The 23611-nt window shown below is 40.3% G+C and overlaps 1 protein-coding gene across 1 annotated transcript; it reads right to left on the minus strand.

Annotated features, from left to right (window-relative positions):
* Positions 1 to 2322: 2322 nt before the first annotated feature.
* On the minus strand, positions 2323 to 22958 carry LOC311051464 (vitamin D3 hydroxylase-associated protein-like; the record flags this gene model as incomplete). Its single annotated transcript, XM_084066033.1, has 15 exons — positions 2323 to 2469; positions 3147 to 3292; positions 3469 to 3572; positions 3713 to 3810; positions 5182 to 5307; positions 17646 to 17745; positions 17886 to 17983; positions 18833 to 18958; positions 20172 to 20296; positions 20711 to 20751; positions 20951 to 21157; positions 21587 to 21720; positions 22324 to 22464; positions 22542 to 22655; positions 22764 to 22958. The coding sequence occupies 15 exons, from the start codon at positions 22956 to 22958 to the stop codon at positions 2329 to 2331; spliced, it is 1896 nt and encodes a 631-aa protein (XP_083922159.1). The 3' UTR covers positions 2323 to 2328.
* Between the last annotated feature and the right edge of the window lie 653 nt (positions 22959 to 23611).

The following is a 23611-nucleotide window of genomic DNA, read 5'->3' on the forward strand; positions in this document are numbered from 1 at the left end:
CTGGAAATACTAGACCTACTGTCTGCCAATTTGGCCTGCAGGCTGCAGTATAATTAGTATTCATTACATCACTTTTTTTCCCTACCCAGGGCCCGCAAACTTTGGAAGGCAGTCATATACAACTTGATCACATAACCCCAGGGATTGTGTGCGCAAGAGAGGTGTGTGAGAGAGAGAGAGAGAAATAATCCTATATGATAGAAAGTCTGAAACCACAGACAGAAATACGAACAGGCAGTTATGTAGGACAAGGGTTCCCAAACTTTTCATTGCAGCAACCCCCCCAACCAATTAGAATTGTAGGCATTACGTTTGGTTTCACTCAGTTCCACGGATAAATATTGTGAAAATAGCCGAACTACAAGCTCACAACGCCTTGCACTTCTGAGTTTGTACATCGGCTATTTTCACAATCTTTGCCCCTTTCTTATGTAATATTTGACAATTTGGCCACATTTGGTATTAACAGGTGTAACTTTAGAAATGTTCGAACAGTTCGATCCCGGGCTCCCCCAGAGTCAGTGTCGAAGTGTCCTTGAGCAAGACACTGAACCCTAATTGCTCCCGATGAGCGGGTTGGTGCCTTGCATGGTTTCCTCCGCCATCGGTGTGTGAATGTAATGCACAATCTATGTAAAGCGCTTTGGATAAAAGCGCTATATAAATGCCCCATTTACCATTTTATATGATATAAAGGTTTCAGCATAATAATAATCTACATTTATTACAAGTTTTATTTCAGACAGAGACAATTTATATCTGATCTCTGGTAACCTTGAGGTCATTGACCAGCTCAGCATTGCATTTTCCAGTTTTTGTAGACATCATTCTCTACTATAATCGTGTATACATTTCCAAAATGACATTTCTGTTCTAATAGTGAACGGCCAGCTGGGGGAGCCGTAATACTTCCTGTAAGATGCATGTACAACAAAGACAAAGTCAAAGAGAAAGACTGTATTTTTGGTTCAAAAATACAAATGTATTTTCTTTTTTTTAAGACTTTATTTTTCATTTTTTAACCTTGTCATGTGGACAGCAATCAACAGTGCTGTCCTCAATCTACAAAGGAAAAATCATAGGAAAACAGGGGAACCAGTACAGTCACCAATATGGCAGGTGGGTGTTGTGACTGACTTTTTGTATTTAACGGGCAGGAGAAGCTAGGGCACAGTATCTGTGGTGAAATGGTGAGATGAGTTGGATTATGCTGAATTCGCCAAAGTTGAATTTACTCAAAGTTTACTCACAGCTTTTTGCTCGCTCCGCCTCCTGCCGTAGTGAGGTCACTCCTTTCTCAGAATGTGGAATACTGTCATGTTTTAAAATCATGCATCTCAGTGTAGCCAGCTACTATTGGAAATGAATGACTGCCAGTCACTTTGACTCTTGTAGTTTATTTTGGGGTGAGTGCAGGGTTAGGCTAAATAAATTATCAGTGGGTGTGTTGTAGGTGGATTTAATCACAACAAATCAAATGATGGCTTTCATTACAGTACCTTTAAGCGCTATGCTCTGTGCTCAGTGCCAGGGTGTTATGTTCACACTCACAGTACCATGGGAAAAGCCTTGGAAACCAAATTTCACCCAAGAGCAAACTGCTGTCATCAACAACAAATCTACAGTACTTAAAACAGACTAATTATCTTGTGATCTACATAACATATAATAACGCAATGAATACATCGTACACTGGTCCTATGAGAAGAGTTTCTCAGTATAAAGCCAGTTCATAAGCCCAAAGCATATCATCAAACCACATGGCCGGACACAAAAGATTACTGCTGCATGGACCTCCTTTTGGGACAATGGGTACATATAATAGCAAACCGTGGGCAGAGGTCTGCATAGAAGTCATTTTTTTCTGTCCATGTGTACCTGTTTGTGTGATTTACCCATGAGAAGTGCTGTTTGTAATGGGGTTGGTACGCTCTGAGTATGATTCCAGTACACTAACACTGTACAATGAGTCAAACGTCTGTGGACAGTTCGCTGGACTCTCCATCCATGTACTAAGAAGAACAGCAGTAGACCTAGTATAAAACTAATACAAATAACACCACCAAAAATGCCAAAATCATATCATGAGAGAGCTCAAACCTTGGACCATGGGAACATATTCAATTCAGATGTTACAACTGCCATTGTGCCACTACCAAACGCATAAACAAGTTTGGACCATTTATAATTATCTTCTGCAGTTTTAGCCATTTGTGAGTATGTACATTATCCTGTTGGACAAGCAGTAACAATCTAAATATTTTTTATAATTATTGATAGATTATAGAGGACCTATTAACCATTAGGTTTGTGGACCTCAAGGCACCTCTAAGGTTCATCACTCTCGCTTATTTTACATTGTTTCACCAGCTGTTCCACCTCCTTCATAAAGCGTAGGCAGAGTTCATCTTGCCAGGGCAGAGCTACACACTGTACAGCCACGGGCAGCCCCTCACCTCCAGCAACAGCCTGCATGCAAACATAAGAGTCAGTCAGTAGTACAATTTACATGTATTGTAGTACAGCATCACTGTAGTGATGCATACCAGCGATTCCCTCCAGGACTTGACTGAGCTGAATGAACACAGGATTTTACTGTGTACAAAATAGCACATAACACTGTTAAATAAATCTTTTGGTGACTTATATGAGGAGACATTAAATTGATATTTATTAAATGTCTTTTGAAGTCCAGTCTTAAAGTCTTCCACAATTTTGTTGGTAATTTTGTGACCACCACGCACGCACACCACACCACACCACACCACACCACACCAGCAAACAAGCTATACTTGAATAACAATGCCCGAGTGGAGGGGGACAGGGCTTTTTGAGTGGGTGCTGTTTCCACAAGGTCCTGGACCTAAAGTGTGCCGTGTGTATAAACAATTTAATTAGTATCAACATTGCCGGGAACATTACGTATCACTGCTCAATTTGTAGTGGCCATACGGTAAACCCTAGTGGGCATTGGGCATATGGCTGCATATCATTTAACATCTATGACATAGATGAGGACAGGGCAATATAACAAGCAATGACCAAGCAACAGCCTTCTTAATACAATGTATAGGCTATATTCAAAAGTGACACAATTCACAGCTTATTGACTGAACGTGAAAAGAATATGTCCACTACTCTCTTACCCTTTTGAAGAGCTTGTCCAAGGGGTCCTGAAAATTGCCTTTATAGTGTTTAAGTTCCTCCTCATCCTTTGCAGTCACTGTGGAAACAGGCACCACTCCAGCAGGAAAGTTGAGCAGATTGTAAAGAATGGTGTAAGAGAATGCAGCTGGTGGTACAGAGTTACAGGCATACGAAAGGAAGTAAGTCCATCAGTATGTTATTTGCTATATTTGTTACTAACAGCCTGATTTATACTCCATAGTACAACGGTGTCGCTTGTCAACAAGAACTTTTCTGTCAGTAGACCCTGCATATCTACCACTTACAGAACAGAGGGAGCACTCACTAGGGGCTTGAGCAGGATAGAGATGAGTCTTTTCACAGATTTTGGTAGTCCATAACTGAATGTCTGCATGGTCAGAGTAGAATCCACAGGGCCTTCCCTCCTGAAACAACATAGTGACTGGTTGTTCTCAAAGAATGTCATTGCAACATTTTAAGTGTCGTTTGGAAAATGGAAATTAGGATTTTGATCATTTTTCAAAAGTTGAAATATTGTGTGGCTCAAAGGAAAGTTTTAACTCACACGCCACTGATAAAGGTGGCTGCACCGTCTGCAAGAATACCCCTGATAATCAGCTCATGTATGGCATAGCTGACCCTAGGTGGAGAGTACGACACAAACTAGATGGAGAGAAGAGATGGAAAAAGAAACATTCATTAGTATATTTCATAATTATACAACATATATTAACCACTTAAACCCTCTTTAGCTACTTAGTGAAACGGACCTGAGTTGGCTCTGTACTTGGTCTGCTCTCGTTTCCTTATAGCCCATCTATGCAACACGTTGTGAGCTTGTAGATCGGCTATTTCTGGTAATTGTTCCCCCAGAATAGGGGGAATAGTTAATGCATTTCAGTCAGGACAACTCACATATTGATATAAAAGGTATATACAATAGGTTTTGTTTTGGGCACTAGATCTGCATTCTTGGCTTGCTGCTGTGTTCATAGAGGGAAATGAAAAGTGACATGCAGGGTGCAGACCTATGCATGTTCTGGTTGCATTCACATGTTGTTCTTTATTTACCCAGGGTAGTAGTAGCTGAGCACAAATGCTCAATTTCAGCAACGCTCTGCACATAGACACACACAGACAGACACACGCACGCACGCAGGCAGGCAGGCAGACAGACAGACAGACAGACAGACAGACAGACAGACAGACAGACAGACAGATACATACACTTTAAAATCAGGGAGTGGGAGCTGACCAGTACAACTACAGTGCACTGGTCCACTGGAGCAGTTGGGGGTTCAGTGCCCCTCAAGCAAGCTGGCTCAAACCAAGGGGCCAGCCTGAGATTTTTACAGTGACGCCAATACGGAAGAGACAGTTCATATGAAAGGCCTGTAGTTTCGCTGTTTTACCCCTGCAGGTGTCAGAAAGAATTTATTTTAACTCAAGAGGATGGGTTTTTGACAAACTTTAGACTAGATTTTCTTACCTTAATAAAAATCGTCATAAATACTATATGCTTCCAGTCGCTAGTTTAAAGTCTCCTTTCAATCATCATGCGTTTTGGTAAACTATGGTCTCATTTATTTTAAAATTGACGATAAAGTAGGTTATGCTCTGGGAGGGGCGGGATGATTTGATTGACAAGCTACACAACCAATAGCATTCATTCCCCGCCCCCGCTTTTGATTGACAAGCTACCTAACCAATAATGGTCTGGTTTCATTCTGCAAGATATGACACGATATGACGCGATATTGAAAGATGGCGGATTGCACACAGCTGAACAATCGGCTTAATTTATGGTCTTGGGCGTAACGCTGTCCATTCATTTTATACAATCTATGGCTCAAACAAGCAGAGAGGCTGTACATGGTACTGTAGATTACTCATGACAGATTCTTGGGTAGAAATAATTTGTGCGTGCGTGCGTGCGTGCGTGCGTGCGTGCGTGCGTGCGTGCGTGCGTGCGTGCGTGCGTGCGTGCGTTCGTGCGTGCGTGCGTGCGTGCGTGCGTGCGTGCGTGCGTCTTACATTGTGTCCTGCTCTCTCCAACATAGCCTTGACCTCCCTGAAGGCTCGGGCCATGCTTGGAGATGGCTGCTGGTAACCATCATTCTCATAGTAACCAATCCTCAGTGATTTGGAACTCTGGTACACCTAAAGACAAAGAGAGCCCAAAATAATAATTTCTATATGGTATACAGTAGTAAAGTATTATAATAAGTAAACATAGAGCGAAATCATGTGATTAATATGACTTTTGATCACTAATCCTGTGTTAGACGCTATTATTTACAGACTTTCTACATAGACTTTTGAATCGTTCGTGTACAAAATACAAAACACCTACAATCAAATCCACCAATTCAGTTTTCATGTCTCTGCTAGTGGTGATCTGGTCTAGGAATTTCTAAGAGTTTCTTGAAGACATTATGAAGTATGCTCTGCTGCCATACAAAGCCTAGTGTACATGCATATACAACATGAATCAAACTGATACAAAAAAAATGTGTGTTTCAACTGGCCAGCCCAATGTGTTATATAGTATGTGGTAAGTGACATTGCACTAATTGTTCATGTATTGATGAGGTAATTGTTTATCCCCCAAAATCAAGATGGCTGATTTGACTTTGAGACAAATAATTAAATGTTGACCAAAACTTTAGTTACTGCACCTAGGCTTGTTTAGCTTCAGGAGAGAATTGCCCACATTCACAAAGTTTCCTAAACTGGATAAAGATTGTACAGCTGACAAATGGATTTTGTTATGGTGTGGTGTCTTCCCATGACTATATGCAATTTATAATTTGTTGCATCACCATTGCTTGACGGAAATCATTGATGTAACTGATTAGATAGCATCAGTTATCATGTTGTGCGATGTGCAGTGAAGTATAAATTAGCCATTGGCTTGATTACTGTAACTCCCTCCTTGCTGATCTGCCTGCATGCTGTCTCAAACCTCTATCACTGATCCTGAATGCCGCGGCATGCCTATTCTTCAACCTCCCCAAACTTTCACATCTCACCATTTCTGGCCTCCGTTCACTGGCTCCTGTTAGCTGCTCACATCCAATTCAAATGATTGGTGATGACCTACAAGGCGATCAAGGGCACCCCCTTACCTTCAGGAGATAATCCATCACTACACCCCTTCCCACTTACTGTACTCCTAACAGTTTTTTGGGGGGGACGATTTTGGCCTCCACACTTATTGATTTTTTCGGATTTAACTTTCGTTTCTGTAAAATAAATTTTACCGAAACGAAAATAACCAATCAACTCTAAATTGCCTGAAACGTACTCCTAACAGGTTTTTGGGGGGACGATTTTGGCCTCCACACTTAGTGATTTTTTCGGATTTAACTTTCGTTTCGGTGGTGACCAACTTTCGTTTCGGTAGTTTGATTACAAAATGTAAGTTGTGTAAAAAATAATCTGACTATACTAAGTTGTTATTTGTTTGTTTAACTACTCAGAGTCATAAGTTTACAAAATGTACTAAAGTACAGTGAACGTCTGTGCGGTTTGTCTTCATCACTGAAAATAACGTACATGTAAACTGATATAAAACTGCTGTCATGTGCAGTTGGGGTGAAGAAACACAACCATTTCACTCCTAATAATACCTATTTGATCTGACATCCTGACTTGCTACTGTAGCTGAGGCTTGAACCTGTTACCTGCGGCTCACTAGTCAGTGACTCTATCCATTCACCTACAGCTGTTTCCTTGGAATCTGTGGTTCTGAAACGTTTTGTTGTCAACCCCCCAAATTGACATGTATTTGGGCAGTGGACCCCAATGTGAAAAGATGTAGTGTCAGGGCCCCCCATGAAAAAGATTTATATTTATGCTGTAACACATTTTTTTTTAAAGTTATTTGTCTTGTTTGTTGTTCAAGTCAAAGCACCAGGAAGGCTGTACTTGTCAGCCATCTGTTAGCTCAATGGGTTGAGACGCAGTATTCATGATCCAGAGGCCATGAGTTCAAATCCCATTGATGTCTTTCCTATGATTCTTTCCTTTGCAGACTGGCTTCCAGAAGATCAAGTGAAAACTACCAGGAAGGCTATATTTGTCATCCAACTGTTAGCTCAATGGGTTGAGACGCAGTATACATGATCCAGAGGCCATGAGTTCAAATCCCATTGATGTCTTTCCTTTGCAGACTGGCTTCCAGAAGATCAACTGAAAACTACCAGGAAGGCTGTACTTGTCAGCCATCTGTTAGCTCAATGGGTTGAGACGCAGTATTCATGATCCAGAAGCCATGAGTTCAAATCCCATTGTTGTCTTTCCTATGATTCTTTCCTTTGCAGACTGGCTTCCAGAAGATCAACTGAAAATTACCAGGAAGGCTGTACTTGTCAGCCATCTGTTAGCTCAATGGGTTGAGACGCAGTATTCATGATCCAGAAGCCATGAGTTCAAATCCCATTGTTGTCTTTCCTATGATTCTTTCCTTTGCAGACTGGCTTGCAGAAGATCAACTGAAAACTACCAGGAAGGCTGTACTTGTCAGCCATCTGTTAGCTCAATGGGTTGAGACGCAGTATTCATGATCCAGAGGCCATGAGTTCAAATCCCATTGATGTGTTTCCTATGATTCTTTCCTTTGCAGACTGGCTTCCAGAAGATCAACTGAAAACTACCAGGAAGGCTGGACTTGTCAGCCATCTGTTAGCTCAATGGGTTGAGACGCAGTATACATGATGCAGAGGCCATGAGTTCAAATCCCATTGGTTTCTTTACTGTGATGCTTTCCTTTGCAGACTAACTTCTAGAAAAACAAGTTAAAACCACCAGGAAACCTGTAACTCTCAGCCAACAGCTTAGCTCAACTGGTAGAGCGTCTGTCCAATAACATGACTTGACTTGACTTGAGTGGGTTCGATTCCCACTCGAGTCAAGTGTCCCCGGTATCTTGGGGCAACGGATAAATTGACTGATATCCTTAGTGATGCTTCCCTTTGCAGACTAACTTCTAGAAAACAAGATAAAACCACCAGGAAACCTGTAACTCTCAGCCAACAGCATAGCTCGACTGGTAGAGCGTCTGTCCAATAACATGACTTGACTTGACTTGAGTGGGTTCGATTCCCACTCGAGTCAAGTGTCCCAGGTAACTTGGGGCAACGGATAAATTGACTGATATCCCAGGACCGCTCGGTCCTGGGTTGTACTGGATTTGAACCAGCACACTCCTACAAGTTATTCTACGGATATCAGTCAATTTATCCGTTGCCCCAAGTTACCTGGGACACTTGACTCGAGTGGGAATCGAACAAGTCAAGTCATGTTATTGGACAGACGCTCTACCAGTCGAGCTATGCTGTTGGCTGAGAGTTACAGGTTTCCTGGTGGTTTTATCTTGTTTTCTAGAAGTTAGTCTGCAAAGGGAAGCATCACTAAGGATATCAGTCAATTTATCCGTTGCCCCAAGATACCGGGGACACTTGACTCGAGTGGGAATCAAACCCACTCAAGTCAAGTCAAGTCATTGGACAGACGCTCTACCAGTTGAGCTAAGCTGTTGGCTGAGAGTTACAGGTTTCCTGGTGGTTTTAACTTGTTTTTCTAGAAGTTAGTCTGCAAAGGAAAGCATCACAGTAAAGACACCAGTGGGATTTGAACTCATGGCCTCTGCATCATGTATACTGCGTCTCAACCCATTGAGCTAACAGATGGCTGACAAGTAAAGCCTTCGTGGTAGTTTTCACTTGATCTTCTGGAAGCCAGTCTGCAAAGGAAAGCATCACAGTAAAGACACCAGTGGGATTTGAACTCATGGCCTCTGCATCATGTATACTGCGTCTCAACCCATTGAGCTAACAGATGGCTGACAAGTAAAGCCTTCGTGGTAGTTTTCATTTGATCTTCTGGAAGCCAGTCTGCAAAGGAAAGAATCATAGGAAAGACATCAATGGGATTTGAACTCATGGCCTCTGGATCATGAATACTGCGTCTCAACCCATTGAGCTAGCAGATGGCTGACAAGTACAGCCTTCCTGGTGGTTTGACTTGAACAACAATCAAGACAAATAACTTTAAAAAAATGTGTTACAGCATAAATATAAATCTTTTTCATGGGGGGCCCTGACACTACATCTTTTCACATTGGGGTCCACTGCCCAAATACATGTCAATTTGGGGGGTTGACAACAAAACGTTTCAGAACCACAGATTCCAAGGAAACAGCTGTAGGTGAATGGATAGAGTCACTGACTAGTGAGCCGCAGGTAACAGGTTCAAGCCTCAGCTACAGCATCAAGTCAAGATGTCAAATTAAATAGGTATTATTAGGAGTGAAATGGTTGTGTTTCTTCACCCCAACTGCACATGACAGCAGTTTTATATCAGTTTACATGTACGTTATTTTCAGTGATGAAGACAAACCGCACAGACGTTCACTGTACTTTAGTACATTTTGTAAACTTATGACTCTGAGTAGAGTATAGCCTGACTTAAACAAACAAATAACAACTTAGTATTATTTTTTACACAACTTACATTTTGTAATCAAACTACCGAAACGAAAGTTGGTCACCACCGAAACGAAAGTTAAATCCGAAAAAATCACTAAGTGTGGAGGCCAAAATCGTCCCCCCAAAAACCTGTTAGGAGTACGTTTCAGGCAATTTAGAGTTGATTGGTAGTACTTTGTAGTGACTTTTTTTGGTCCCTAACATTCATCGAGCTCTGGACTTAGTAAATTTATTTTTTCACCATTGTGTCACTACCGAAACGAAAGTTTGTCACTACCGAAACGAAAGTTAAATCCGAAAAAATCAATAAGTGTGGAGGCCAAAATACTCCCCCCAAAAACCTGTTAGGAGTACGTTTCAGGCAATTTAGAGTTGATTGGTTATTTTCGTTTCGGTAAAATTTATTTTACAGAAACGAAAGTTAAATCCGAAAAAATCACTAAGTGTGGAGGCCAAAATCGTCCCCCCCCAAAAAATGTTAGGAGTACGTTTCAGGCAATTTAGAGTCGATTGGTAATTTTCGTTTCGGTAAAATGTATTTCACCGAAACGGTTTTAACTTGTTTTTCTATATACTTACTAATACTAATATATAACTAACTAACATACTTACTAATACTAATATATAACTAACTAATATACTTACTAATATATAACTAACTAATATACTTACTAATACTAATATATAACTAACTAATATACTTACTAATACTAATATATAACTAATACTAATATATAACTAACTAATATACTTACTAATAGTGTCTATATTATAGATTATAGTGTTAGTGTGTCTATATTATAGTGTTAGTGTCACTATATTATAGTGTCTCTATATTATAGTGTTAGTGTCACTATAATATAGTGTCTATATTATATATAGTGTCAGTGTCTATATTATAGTGTCTCTCTAGCACCGCCCCTTCCCCTCTAGCTCCACCCCTTCCTCTCTCTAGCTCCGCCCCTTCCTCTCTGGCTCCGCCCTTTCCCCTCTAGCTCCGCCTCTCTAGCTCCGCCCCTTCCTCTCTCTAGCTCCACCCCTTCCTCTCTGGCTCCACCCTGCTGTGCTGTTACTTGTCTAGATGTTCCAATGTTAATGAACACCAATGGAAACAAGCTTTTCTGTCATTGCCTATTTGGCCTTCAAATCTTGGCATGGCACAGTGGCCCACTGGATAAAGAGCCTGCCTGAGAAACAAAAGGTTATGAGTTTGATTCTTAACCATGACATCGTGTGAAAACATCAACACATTAGATAGATATATTATTTTTAAGTTTTAAATATAAATCTTTTTCATGGGGGGCCCTGATACTACATCTTTTCACATTGGGGTCCACTGCCAAATAAAAGTCAATTTGGGGGGTCCTTGAAAACTAAATGTTTTAGAACCACAGATTCAAAGAAGACAGCAGTAGGCAAAGTACTACCAATCAACTCTAAATTGCCTGAAACATACTCCTAACAGGTTTTTGGGGGGACGATTTTGGCCTCCACACTTAGTGATTTTTTCGGATTTAACTTTCGTTTTGGTAAAATAAATTTTACCGAAACGAAAATTACCAATCAACTCTAAATTGCCTGAAACGTACTCCTAACAGGTTTTTGGGGGGACGATTTTGGCCTCCACACTTAGTGATTTTTTCGCATTTAACTTTCGTTTCGGTAAAATAAATTTTACCAAAACGAAAATTACCAATCAACTCTAAATTGCCTGAAACGTACTCCTAACAGGTTTTTGGGGGAACGATTTTGGCCTCCACACTTAGTGATTTTTTCGGATTTAACTTTCGTTTTTCGGTAAAATAAATTTTACCGAAACGAAAATTACCAATCAACTCTAAATTGCCTGAAACGTACTCCTAACAGGTTTTTGGGGGGACGATTTTGGCCTCCACAATTAGTGATTTTTTTCGGATTTAACTTTCGTTTCGGTAGTGACAAACTTTCGTTTCGGTAGTGACACAATGGTGAAAAAATAAATTTACTAAGTCCAGAGCTCGATGAATGTTAGGGACCAAAAAAAGTCACTACAAAGTACTACCAATCAACTCTAAATTGCCTGAAACGTACTCCTAACAGGTTTTTGGGGGGACGATTTTGGCCTCCACACTTAGTGTTTTTTTCGGATTTAACTTTCGTTTCGGTAAAATAAATTTTACCGAAACGAAAATTACCAATCAACTCTAAATTGCCTGAAACGTACTCCTAACAGGTTTTTGGGGGGACGATTTTGGCCTCCACACTTAGTGATTTTTTCGCATTTAACTTTCGTTTCGGTAAAATAAATTTTACCGAAACGAAAATTACCAATCAACTCTAAATTGCCTGAAACGTACTCCTAACAGGTTTTTGGGGGGACGATTTTGGCCTCCACACTAAGTGATTTTTTCGCATTTAACTTTCGTTTCGGTAAAATAAATTTTACCGAAACGAAAATTACCAATCAACTCTAAATTGCCTGAAACGTACTCCTAACAGGTTTTTGGGGGAACGATTTTGGCCTCCACACTTAGTGATTTTTTCGGATTTAACTTTCGTTTTTCGGTAAAATAAATTTTACCGAAACGAAAATTACCAATCAACTCTAAATTGCCTGAAACGTACTCCTAACAGGTTTTTGGAGGGACGATTTTGGCCTCCACAATTAGTGATTTTTTTTCGGATTTAACTTTCGTTTCGGTAGTAACAAACTTTCGTTTCGGTAGTGACACAATGGTGAAAAAATAAATTTACTAAGTCCAGAGCTCGATGAATGTTAGGGACCAAAAAAAGTCACTACAAAGTACTACCAATCAACTCTAAATTGCCTGAAACGTACTCCTAACAGGTTTTTGGGGGGACGATTTTGGCCTCCACACTTAGTGATTTTTTCGGATTTAACTTTCGTTTCGGTAAAATAAATTTTACCGAAACGAAAATTACCAATCAACTCTAAATTGCCTGAAACGTACTCCTAATAGGTTGTTGGGGGGACGATTTTGGCCTCCACACTTAGTGATTTTTTCGGATTTAACTTTCGTTTCGGTAAAATAAATTTACCAATCAACTCTAAATTGCCTGAAACGTTAGCCTGGGTGCCAGCCTGCTTCGCTACGTTCGGCGGATTTTTTTTTCTCTCTGCGCTTCTCAGTCTGGAATGCCTCCTATCTCCAGGAGGCGGGACACAGCAGCCAAGGTTCGAAACCTACCGTGGCTTCTGATTGGTCTGTGGTGCGGGGCGGGACAAAAAAAACGGTGTGATCGTTTTGATTCGTCATTCGTTTGAACAACATCCAATCAGCAACGACGTTGCCTAACGTAACATATGTAGTTCCAGTGTAGTTCTACAAGACGAGTCAATCGGGGGCATTCCAGACTGAGAAGCGCAGAGAGAAAAAAAAATCCGCCGAACGTAGCGAAGCAGGCTGGCACCCAGGCTACTGAAACGTACTCCTAACAGGTTTTTGGGGGGACGATTTTGGCCTCCACACTTAGTGATTTCTTCGGATTTAACTTTCGTTTCGGTGGCCTGGGCCGCAGCGTGGCGGTCCAGGCACCCTAGGCTGCAATGCCAGCCTGACAGCGTGTCGCGGGTTCGACTCCCGATCCCGACGACCTTTGCTGCGTGTCACCCCCCCATATCTCTCCCCATTTCCTGTCAGTCTACTGTCATCTATCAATAAAGGCAAAAAAAGCCCCAAAAATATCTTAAAAAAAAAAAAAAACTTTCTCTTCGGTAAAATAAATTTTACCGAAACGAAAATTACCAATCAACTCTAAATTGCCTGAAACGTACTCCTAACAGGTTTTTGGGGGGACGATTTTGGCCTCCACACTTATTGACTTTTTCGGATTTAACTTTCGTTTCGGTAAAATAAATTTTACCGAAACGAATCATTTTCCTGATTTTTTTGGGTATAGGCTAGAAAATTGGAAAAATGACATTCTTTGATTTTTATTCTGGGATGAAAGATTTGAAAAAAAAAACTATTTTGAGCTTTTCTCAGTGTCAGTCCTAAATCAAAAGAAGCCAAAATACTAAGCAGAATATCAGAAAAATTGAGCATTTTCCTGATTTTTTGGTGGGATAGAAAATTGAAAAAATTAAGCAATACGATACGATACGATACGATACAACTTTATTGTCAGCTTTCACCGAAATTTGCTTTGTGTCCATGACGTCACCGTTCAAGATACAGGCAGGACATACACAATACATTACACAAAGTACATTACAGGACATACATCACAGAAGCAGACAGAAACAAGCAATGTTTTATTTAGGTTCTGAAACGAAAATCAGTAAGATAGACTTGAGAAGTGAATTCGAATCGAATCTCAGATTATACTAAGATACCTTCACAGGGCCCGGGGGATCTTAGTATAATCTGAGCTTCAAATTGGAAGTGAATATTTGAAAAATTGAGCAATATCTAATTTGGGGTCTGAAAGGAAAATCAGTAAAATAATTGTTTAAAAAGTGAATTGGAATAGAATGTGAGATTATTCTAAGATCCCCTGACCGACATGCATGCTTGAGATTCTTTCTTTGAAATCATTTGTAGTTTTGGAGATATTTAACTTTAAACGCCCAATGCATTGTCAATGCGGCAATGGACATTTAAAGGCAGGCTTACAAATACATACTTACGCCTAGTAACCTCATTCATACTTTAAAATGTTCATCTTACTGTGGACATGTTTGCCTGAAAAGGAATCTTTGAAATGTTTAATAGTTTTAGAATTGTACTCCTTTAAAAGTTCAGAGATTTATAATGGAGGTCGCTGGACGATTTTGGGACCTCAAAAAACACTTTCACCTAGAAACTCCATTCACAGTTCAACAATTCCACCTTAGTGTGGACATGCATGCTTGAGATTTTTTCTTTGAAATAATTTGTAGTTTTGGAGATATTTAACTTTAAGCGCCCAATGCATTGTCAATACGGCAATGGACATTTAAAGGCAGGCTTACAACTACATACTTACGCCTAGTAACCTCATTCATACTTTAAAATGTTCATTTTACTGTGGACATGTTTGCCTGAAAAGGAATCTTTGAAATGTTTAATAGTTTTAGAATTGTACTCCTTTAAAATTTATAATGGAGGTCAATGGACGATTTTGGGACCTCAAAAAAACACTTTCACCTAGAAACTCCATTCACAGTTCAAAAATTCCACCTTACTGGACATGCATGCTTGAGATTTTTTCTTTGAAATAATTAGTAGTTTTGGAGATATTTAACTTTAAGCGCACAATAACTAGACACGTCGCAATTCAGGGCAATTGCAGAGTGTGTGTGGTTGCGCCGACGCGAGTCGCGGGTCGCTGCCGCCGGGACTCGAGGAATACCGTCGGAGGCTGCGCCAATTACATTATCACATAACTCCTGAGATCACTTGCGTTTCATTTTGAGAGGATCGATCCCCCCGAAATAATGTTTTTGCATCAAACGGTTACATTTCGCGCATTTGTGGCGCCCCCTATGGATCAAAGTGGAAATGCTTTTGGGGATTTGTTGAGTAAACCAACCTTGACATGTGATTCAAATTTGGGATTGACCGGACGTTTTGTTTGTGATCTTTGGCCTTTTTTGTAAAATGGGCCCCTCCCGCTAACTTTGGAAGCCATTTACGGACGAACGGTATGGACTATCAAACTTCCGATTGGAGATGTTTATCGCATGGGTTCAGAGATCGTGTGTACCGATTATTGTGAAATTTGGACAAAATATGTGGTAAGAGGAGCCAAAAGTGTATTTTGAAGAAAATTCAAAATGGCGGAAAATCTATCCAGACGCAAATGGGCGTGGCTTATATAGGGAGTTGCGTCATGACCCAAGGAATCTAGGGAAAAAAATATTTTGATTCTACGGCCTACGGTTCAAGAGTTATAGGCCAAAACGTAAAGTGGGCTTTTATAGCGCCACCATGTGGCCGACTGGTGTAATAATTGTTTTAATAATTTCGGACTGAATTATGAACCTCCTCTCCAAGTCTTGTAACTCTAGCCCTTACGGTTTGTGAGAAAAAAAATACTTGAATGTTTTTTTTCATTTTTCCATTAAAGTGGATGGGGACTTTCAATGCACTAATAAATCAATATCAATTAAACTATGTAACCAATCTCTTAGCAAAATGATAGCCATCGATTCCCGGTGAGGCCGGTCATTTTGACATAAGGCACTAAATTAGGAAAAATAAACTGTGGGAGGAGTAGCAACCACACTAAATATATGGAACAGTTTGAGTGAGGTACTAAAGCATTGTCCAAACATCAATCATTTTAAAGCAATGTACAAGGGTTTGGTTTTCACAAGTTACAGGGAGGACGGGAATGGATAGCAGGGTTATTTGCTGTATTTGTATGTATTGTTTATTATATAGGATGTACTATACATAGAATATAGGGTAGTATTTTGTATATAGGATATGGATGTATATGTGTATATATTTATATATATATATATATATATATATATATTTATATAGGATATATAGTTTGATATATCATTGAAGAGTATATATATTTTTTATAAGTAGTATAATGTAAGGCACAGAATTCAGCGAGTAAGTAATCGTGACTACTAATTGAAGCCGAGGCCGAATTGGGCCAAATCGCATGGATGAGCCCTGACAGCACATGGTTGGTGCTATACAGACTCCAAATTTCGCACACAGATAGCTCAGACCTTTGCCTACGATCTTAGCTAGGCCTCGACCCGACCCGATATGCGGTTTTCCGGAACCAACGCGAAAGGTTCGGAATCTCCATATGCGGAGTCCTGACTACTAATTGAAGCCAATGGACGCCGAATCCAAATTGGCCCGAATCGCATGGATGAGCCCTGAAAGCACATGGTTGGTGCTACAGACTCCAAATTTCACACACAGATAGCTCAGACCTTTGCCTACGATCTTAGCTAGGCCTCGACCCGACCCGATACACAGTTTTTCGGATCCGGCACGAAAGGTTTGGAATCTCCGTATGCGGAGATGACTGACATCGGGCTGTTCCGGAGCAAGCACTGACTCATTGTGACATCACTTCATAAAAGGCATCACATAGGTATAAAAGGGGTGGGAGTTTATACGTTTTTTTACTTCTTCTCACTCCTTTTCGGATATGTTTTGATTACTTTCTCTATCTTTTTTTTCCTTTTGTTTCTTTTTTGCTATATTTTAATCTGATATTCATCTCATTGTTGTGATTTCGACAGTGCAAAAAAAAGAAATATTTTTTTGAATATTCGAAATAAACAACACACTAAAAAAATAAATAAAAAATTGACCAGCTCAGCATTGCATTTTCCCGTTTTTGTAGACATGCTCTGCTATAATCGTGTATACATTTCCAAAATGACATTTCTGTTCTAATAGCGAACAGCCAGCTGAGGGAGCCGTAATACTTCCTGTAAGATGCATGTACAACAAAGACAAAGTCAAAGAGAAAGACTGTATTTTTTAACCAAAGTTCAAAAATACAAATGTATTCGAATTGAAATTAACTGAGATCAATTAATCTCAAATCAACTAATCAAAAATTCATGTCTATGAATTGAATACCAAGGACCCCAATGGAAACAAGACTAAGAAGTGTACTAAGAAGAACAGCAGTAGACCTAGTATAAAACTAATACAAATAACACCACCAAAAATGCCAAAATCATATCATGAGAGAGCTCAAACCTTGGACCATGGGAACATATTCAATTCAGATGTTACAACTGCCATTGTGCTACTAGCAAGCGCATAAACATCATTATCTGAAGATTTGTAGCTCCATCCACTCCTTGCTTAACTTATAACTGAAAAAGGCTGTATCTCGCTTCCTAAGCACTTTTTTTTAAACTTTTGCTGGCAAAGTACGAACATATTTTTGTATTTCATTGGCACTGAGAGAGTTAATATGTACGTATATAGCCTGACATATACTCCATAGTACAACGGTGTCGCTTGTCAACAAGAACTATACCGCCAGTAGACCCTGCATATCTACCACTTACAGAACAGAGGGAGCACTCACTAGGGGCTTGAGAAGGATAGAGATGAGTCTTTTCACAGATTTTGGTAGTCCATAACTGAATGTCTGCATGGTCAGAGTAGAATCCACAGGGCCTTCCCTCCTGAAACAACATAGTGACTGGTTGTTCTCAAAGAATGTCATTGCAACATTTTAAGTGTCCTTTGGAAAATGGAAATTAGGATTTTGATAATTTTTCAAAAGTTTAAATATTGTGTGGCTCAAAGGAAAGTTTTAACTCACACGCCACTGATAAAGGTGGCTGCACCGTCTGCAAGGATACCCCTGATAATCAGCTCATGCATGGCATAGCTGACCCTAGGTGGAGAGTAGGACACAAACTAGATGGAGAGAAGAGATAGAAAAAGAAATATTCATTAGTATATTTCATAATATACAACATATATTAACCACTTACTTAAACCCTCTTTAGCTACTTAGTGAAACGGACCTGAGTTGGCTCTGTACTTCGTCTGCTCTCGTTTCCTTATAGCCCATCTATGCAACGCGTTGTGAGCTTGTAGATCGGCTATTTCTGGTAAATGTTCCCCCAGAATAGGGGGAATAGTTAATGCATTCCAGTCAGGACAACTCACATATTGATATAACAGGTATATAATACAATAGGTTTTGTTTTGGGGACTAGATCTACATTCTTGGCTTGCTGCTGTGAACAATTATCATCATCATTATAATTGTTGTTGCTTTTTTTGTTTGTTCTTTATTTACCCAGGGTAGTAGTAGCTGAGCACAAATGCTAATTTTCAGCAACGCCCTGCACATACAGTAGACACACACACACACACACACACACACACACACACACACACACACACACACACACACACACACACACACACACACACACACACACACACACACACACACACACACACACACACACACACACACACACACATTAAGATCAGGGAGTGGGAGCTAACCAGTACTACAGCTGGTTAGCTCACTGGTCCACTGGAGCAGTTGGGGGTTCAGTGCCTTGCTCAAGGGCACTTCAGCCCTCAAGCAAGCTGGCTCAAACAAGCAGAGAGAGGCTGTACATGCCATGGTACTGTAGATTACTCATGACAGATTCTTGGGTAGAAATAATTTGTGTGTGTGCGTGCGTGCGTGCGTGCGTGCGTGCGTGCGTGCGTGCGTGCGTGCGTGCGTGCGTGCGTGCGTCTTACATTGTGTCCTGCTCTCTCCAACATAGCCTTGACCTCCCTGAAGGCTCGGGCCATGCTTGGAGATGGCTGCTGGTAACCATCATTCTCATAGTAACCAATCCTCAGTGATTTGGAACTCTGGTACACCTAAAGACAAAGAGAGCCCAAAAGAATCATTTCTATATGGTATAGTAAAGTATTATAATAAGTAAACATAGAGAGAAATCATGTGATTCATATGACTTTTGATCACTAATCCTGTGTTAGACGCTATTATTTACAGACTTTCTACATAGACTTTTGACTCACATTACATGTGTACAAAATACAAAACACCCATGGATTCTACAATGAAATCCACCAATTCAGTTTTCATGTCTCTGCTAGTGGTGATCTGGTCTAGGAATTTCTAAGAGTTTCTTGAAGACATTATGAAGTATGCTCTGCTGCCATACAAAGCCTTGTGTAAATGCATATACAACATGAATCAAACTGATTTTTAAAAAATTGTGTGTTTCAACTGGCCAGCCAAAAATACTCAGCCTGAGTATGTGGTAAGTGACATTGCACTAATTGTTCATGTATTGATGAGGTAATTGTTTATTCCCCAAAATCAAGATGGCTGATTTGACTTTGAGACAAATAATTAAATGTTGACCAAAACTGTAGTTACTGCATCTAGGCTTGTTTAGCTTCAGGAGAGAATTGCCCACATAACTATATGCAATTTATAATTTGTTGCATCACCATTGCTTGACGGAAATCATTGATGTAAAAAAAATAAAAACGTGTCAAAGTAACTGATGTTCACCTGAAAAACATTAGATAGCATCAGTTATCATGTCGTGCGATGTGCAGTGAAGTATAAATTAGCCATTGGATTGATTACTGTAACTCCCTCCTTGCTGGTCTGCCTGCATGCTGTCTCAAACCTCACTGATCCTGAATGCCGCGGCATGCCTATTCTTCAACCTCCCCAATCTTTCACATCTCACCATTTCTGGCCTCCGTTCACTGGCTCCTGTTTGCTGCTCGCATCCAATTCAAAAGATTGGTGATGACCTACAAGGCGATCAAGGGCACCCCCTTACCTTCAGGACATAATCCATCACTACACCCCTTCCCACTTAGATCATCTAACTGTGTGTCACTCCTCTCCCTATGACACCCTGGCCAATGCTTCAAGCATCCTCTCTTCTGTCTCCCAAGCTGTGGAATGACCTCAACCCCCAGTCAGTACTGCAGACTCACTCCCCATGTTTGGCCACAGTCTGAAAACTTTGCATTTCCTCCTCAATTATTAATTGTTAATTGTAAATTGGCCTGAGCAGTAACATGAATCGTAGAAAGGTGGACGAACCTCAAGGTTAAAAGGAATTGGTGGAATAGTCGGATCCAGGCAAAACATGTGGTCAGAGAGCAGAGCCTGCATACACAGGGAAAGGCTGCCGACATCTTTGGCCATCGGCCCAGCAGATGAAAGCACTGAAGTAAGAACAAACAGAAAATCAAATCTCTTATGGCACTCATATCATACTATAATTCTAGTAACCTCTGTAGTGGTACGTGAGTGAGTGAAGATACCCGGTTCTCCTCACTGGCTGGACCAATTGCTCTGATTTTGCACACAGCCATTGACCATTACAATCTGAACGCAACTGTGAAGCCCGTTTTTCAATTTAATCAAATCCCAGCTTCTTATTAGCGTTTTTGTGTCAAAGAATGTCGTCCCATAGCTGCGGCTGCCCAGCTATGGGACAAACTGCCTCCCGGGTTGCCAGATCATGTGCGCATATCCCCCCACGGATGCGCTGCGCCGACCGGGTATGGTCTAGTAGTTTAAATTTTAATGACTAGATGAGCCACATGTGACCTGGGGACAACCTTATTCAGTCTTACCTGACTTTTGTCCCCGACTGAGGGTGTTTATGCCTCGTACACTGAGTGAGACACAAAGAAATCCTGTAAAATGTAACCTGGCTGGCATACAACCTCAAGTGTCATTGATATAATCTAGCTCTACAGTTCAAGATCAGGTCAAGATAACCATACAATGTTATGTTGTGCTTTAAACTTTAAACTTGTGGCTAGTATATGTATTGTTACTCTTACAACCCTGATTGGAGTTAAAACACCTACCTTAGCCTCCTGGCAGTGGGCTTGAATCCACAGATCCCACAGAAGGCAGCGGGAATGCGAATACTGCCCCCTATGTCAGTGCCTATACCTAGCACAGAACCTCCAGCCCCGATGAGAGCCCCCTCCCCACCAGACGATCCTCCACTGGTCTTCTGAAGGTTGTGAGGGTTGAGAGTCTGTCCATAGATGGGGTTGCTGCAGTCATAACTGAAGAAAGGGCCAGGAGGGGGCCAAACAATGAAACAATGTGCATAAAAAACGTCTCTTATGATGATGCATTCCTGCAGTGCTTGCACTAACTGAACTACTATATTAATTCAATGGTCAATTCATTGACCATCATTTGAAATAATCACTTATTGACCCTGAGATTTTATTTAACCACCTGAACTGCTAGGATCCTTATTCTGGGATGAAAATATCAGATCTACTGTACAAGCTCACAACACGTAGCCTTGCGATGCATTGTGAGCTTGTAGATCGGCTATTTTCGGCAAAGAGGTTTGCTGTGGAAAAAAGGAGCGGACCTAGTACAGTATAGAGGCCTGGGGTACCTTGGTCAACTATATGATATAGGGTTTAATTGCATGGTTAATACAACACAACTAACTGATAAAAATATGAATAATGAATTACCCTGAAAGACCTTGGGGAAGATTAGTTTTCACAAACGGAATTGCTCCTTGTCTCTTTAGCACTTCAACAATCACACTGTCCATCAGAGCAGGTTTGTCCAGGTTAGCAATCGCAGCACATGATGTGTCATGACCCTAAGAAGAAAATGCAACAATTAAAATAAGATTAAATAATATTCCACCAGATGCAATTATATGTAAAAACAGACACTGAGTGCCAGGATAGGAATGAACCCATGCTGACTGTAGTGTCGATTTTTTTTTACACATCATGAGTGCAGAAATTGTATTATTGGTGCTATGCTCTGACTAGATTAAATGGTGCATTAAATCAAATGAATGAAAGTTATCCATTTACGTCAATGTATTAGTAAATCCCCACTTCTCTACAGCACTGCTCTCAAAGTGGAGTCCGGGGAGCCCCAGCAAAATGAGTAAACATAGCATCAAAATCAGTTTAACCCTATACACTGGCTATTTGAAAATAGCTGATCACCAAAAGTATTTTTGAAACATTTTACGAACACAAATCTTATATTGGGGTCCCTGACACAAAATCGTTGTGTCAGGGACCGGCCAAGAATATAATTATTTGGGGTCATGACATGAAAAACCGCTGCTCTACAGAATACAGAGAAATGTGCAACCTTCATTCTTTTGATTTAGTTTAATCAATTGTGTGCATTTCTGCTGAATTAAATGCTCTACTAACTGAACAATAAACAAAGATTACTGTACCTTGCAAGCTATATTTTCCTTGATGCTGACAGGAACTCCATATAAGAGCCCGTCTTTACGAGAGCCCACAGTTTTCAGCTGGTCAAAACTCTCCACCATAATCTCTGTGCAGCAGTTGACACTTTTGTCCACTTCCAAGGTCTGTGAAGAAATCAACATGGATATATATGTACACACAACACATAAGCATGTATGTTCAAAGTTAACTTGTTTCATACCTTTTCCATATAGGAATAAAACACATCTTCAGGTTTTAGTGAACCTTTCTTTAGGCGCTTTGTCAACTCAGGTAGAGAAAGTGAGAGGATGAGGTTGGCGTCTCTACCAGGATGCTGAAGACACATTTGTCAGTCCATTAGTGAAATGAGCACACAACTTAGTAATAAGACGTCAGTAAGTGAGTAATAAGATGTCAAACAATTGGTGCAAAACAACTTTACCAAGCTTTTGTACTGGTTCACAGCCTGCTTTGCATGCTGCAGTGTAGCTGACCTACTGTTTCTTGCTTTCAAGATTTTCTTCTTTGCCTTTTGTTGACTGAACCATTTGACCAGTATGACCAGAGCACCTGTCCCACACAGTGTAGCAATCACAATTGCCGTCCATGTCGTTTCTGCTCCAAAAATAAGTTTCATTTTCTTTTCCACATGCAACAGGTCAAATCAACTGTCAAATCACCAAAGCAGTTGAGATTAGCTTGGCCACGCAAACAAGTGCATTAAATGCCTGTGGTAGGTAGGTCCTACACCTCGTTTGCCTTTCAATAAAATACATGTAGATAGAAGGACCTAAAATGCTTTTATGTCGGCAGCCAACAGGAAATAAAATAGAAACGCCCATTAGGCATCGCCTGCCAAGTTGGCTTGTAGCCTAAAACTGCCTGATTACACTTTCTTTTCCCATAACTTATATTACTACTGTATGTAATAGACCTATATACACAACCGTTCGAACTTCTGTCAAAACGTGGCAACTAACGATAAACAAAAAGTAGACAGGCAAGGAGGTTAACTAGTACGGTCTACAGTTCTCAGTACCAAAAAAAAGATTTGCAATAAATGAGTGACTGGAGTAAATTTAGCTTTAGGCCAAAAACTATTGGATATAATAAATGTGATCATCAAAATGTACCAGAATTACATTACATTATATAAAAAACTATATATATTATTAGTTCAAATAATATTTGAAGTAATATTTGAACCCTGACAAGCACTTGGAATTGGAGAAGTTATCATTATTTAGTTTGACTTGGTTCCGATAAAAATGACTTTTGACGCAGTAATGG

Source organism: Gymnoscopelus microlampas, assembly GCF_963454915.1.
Source record: "Gymnoscopelus microlampas genome assembly, chromosome: 9".
Taxonomy (NCBI): Eukaryota; Metazoa; Chordata; class Actinopteri; order Myctophiformes; family Myctophidae; genus Gymnoscopelus; species Gymnoscopelus microlampas.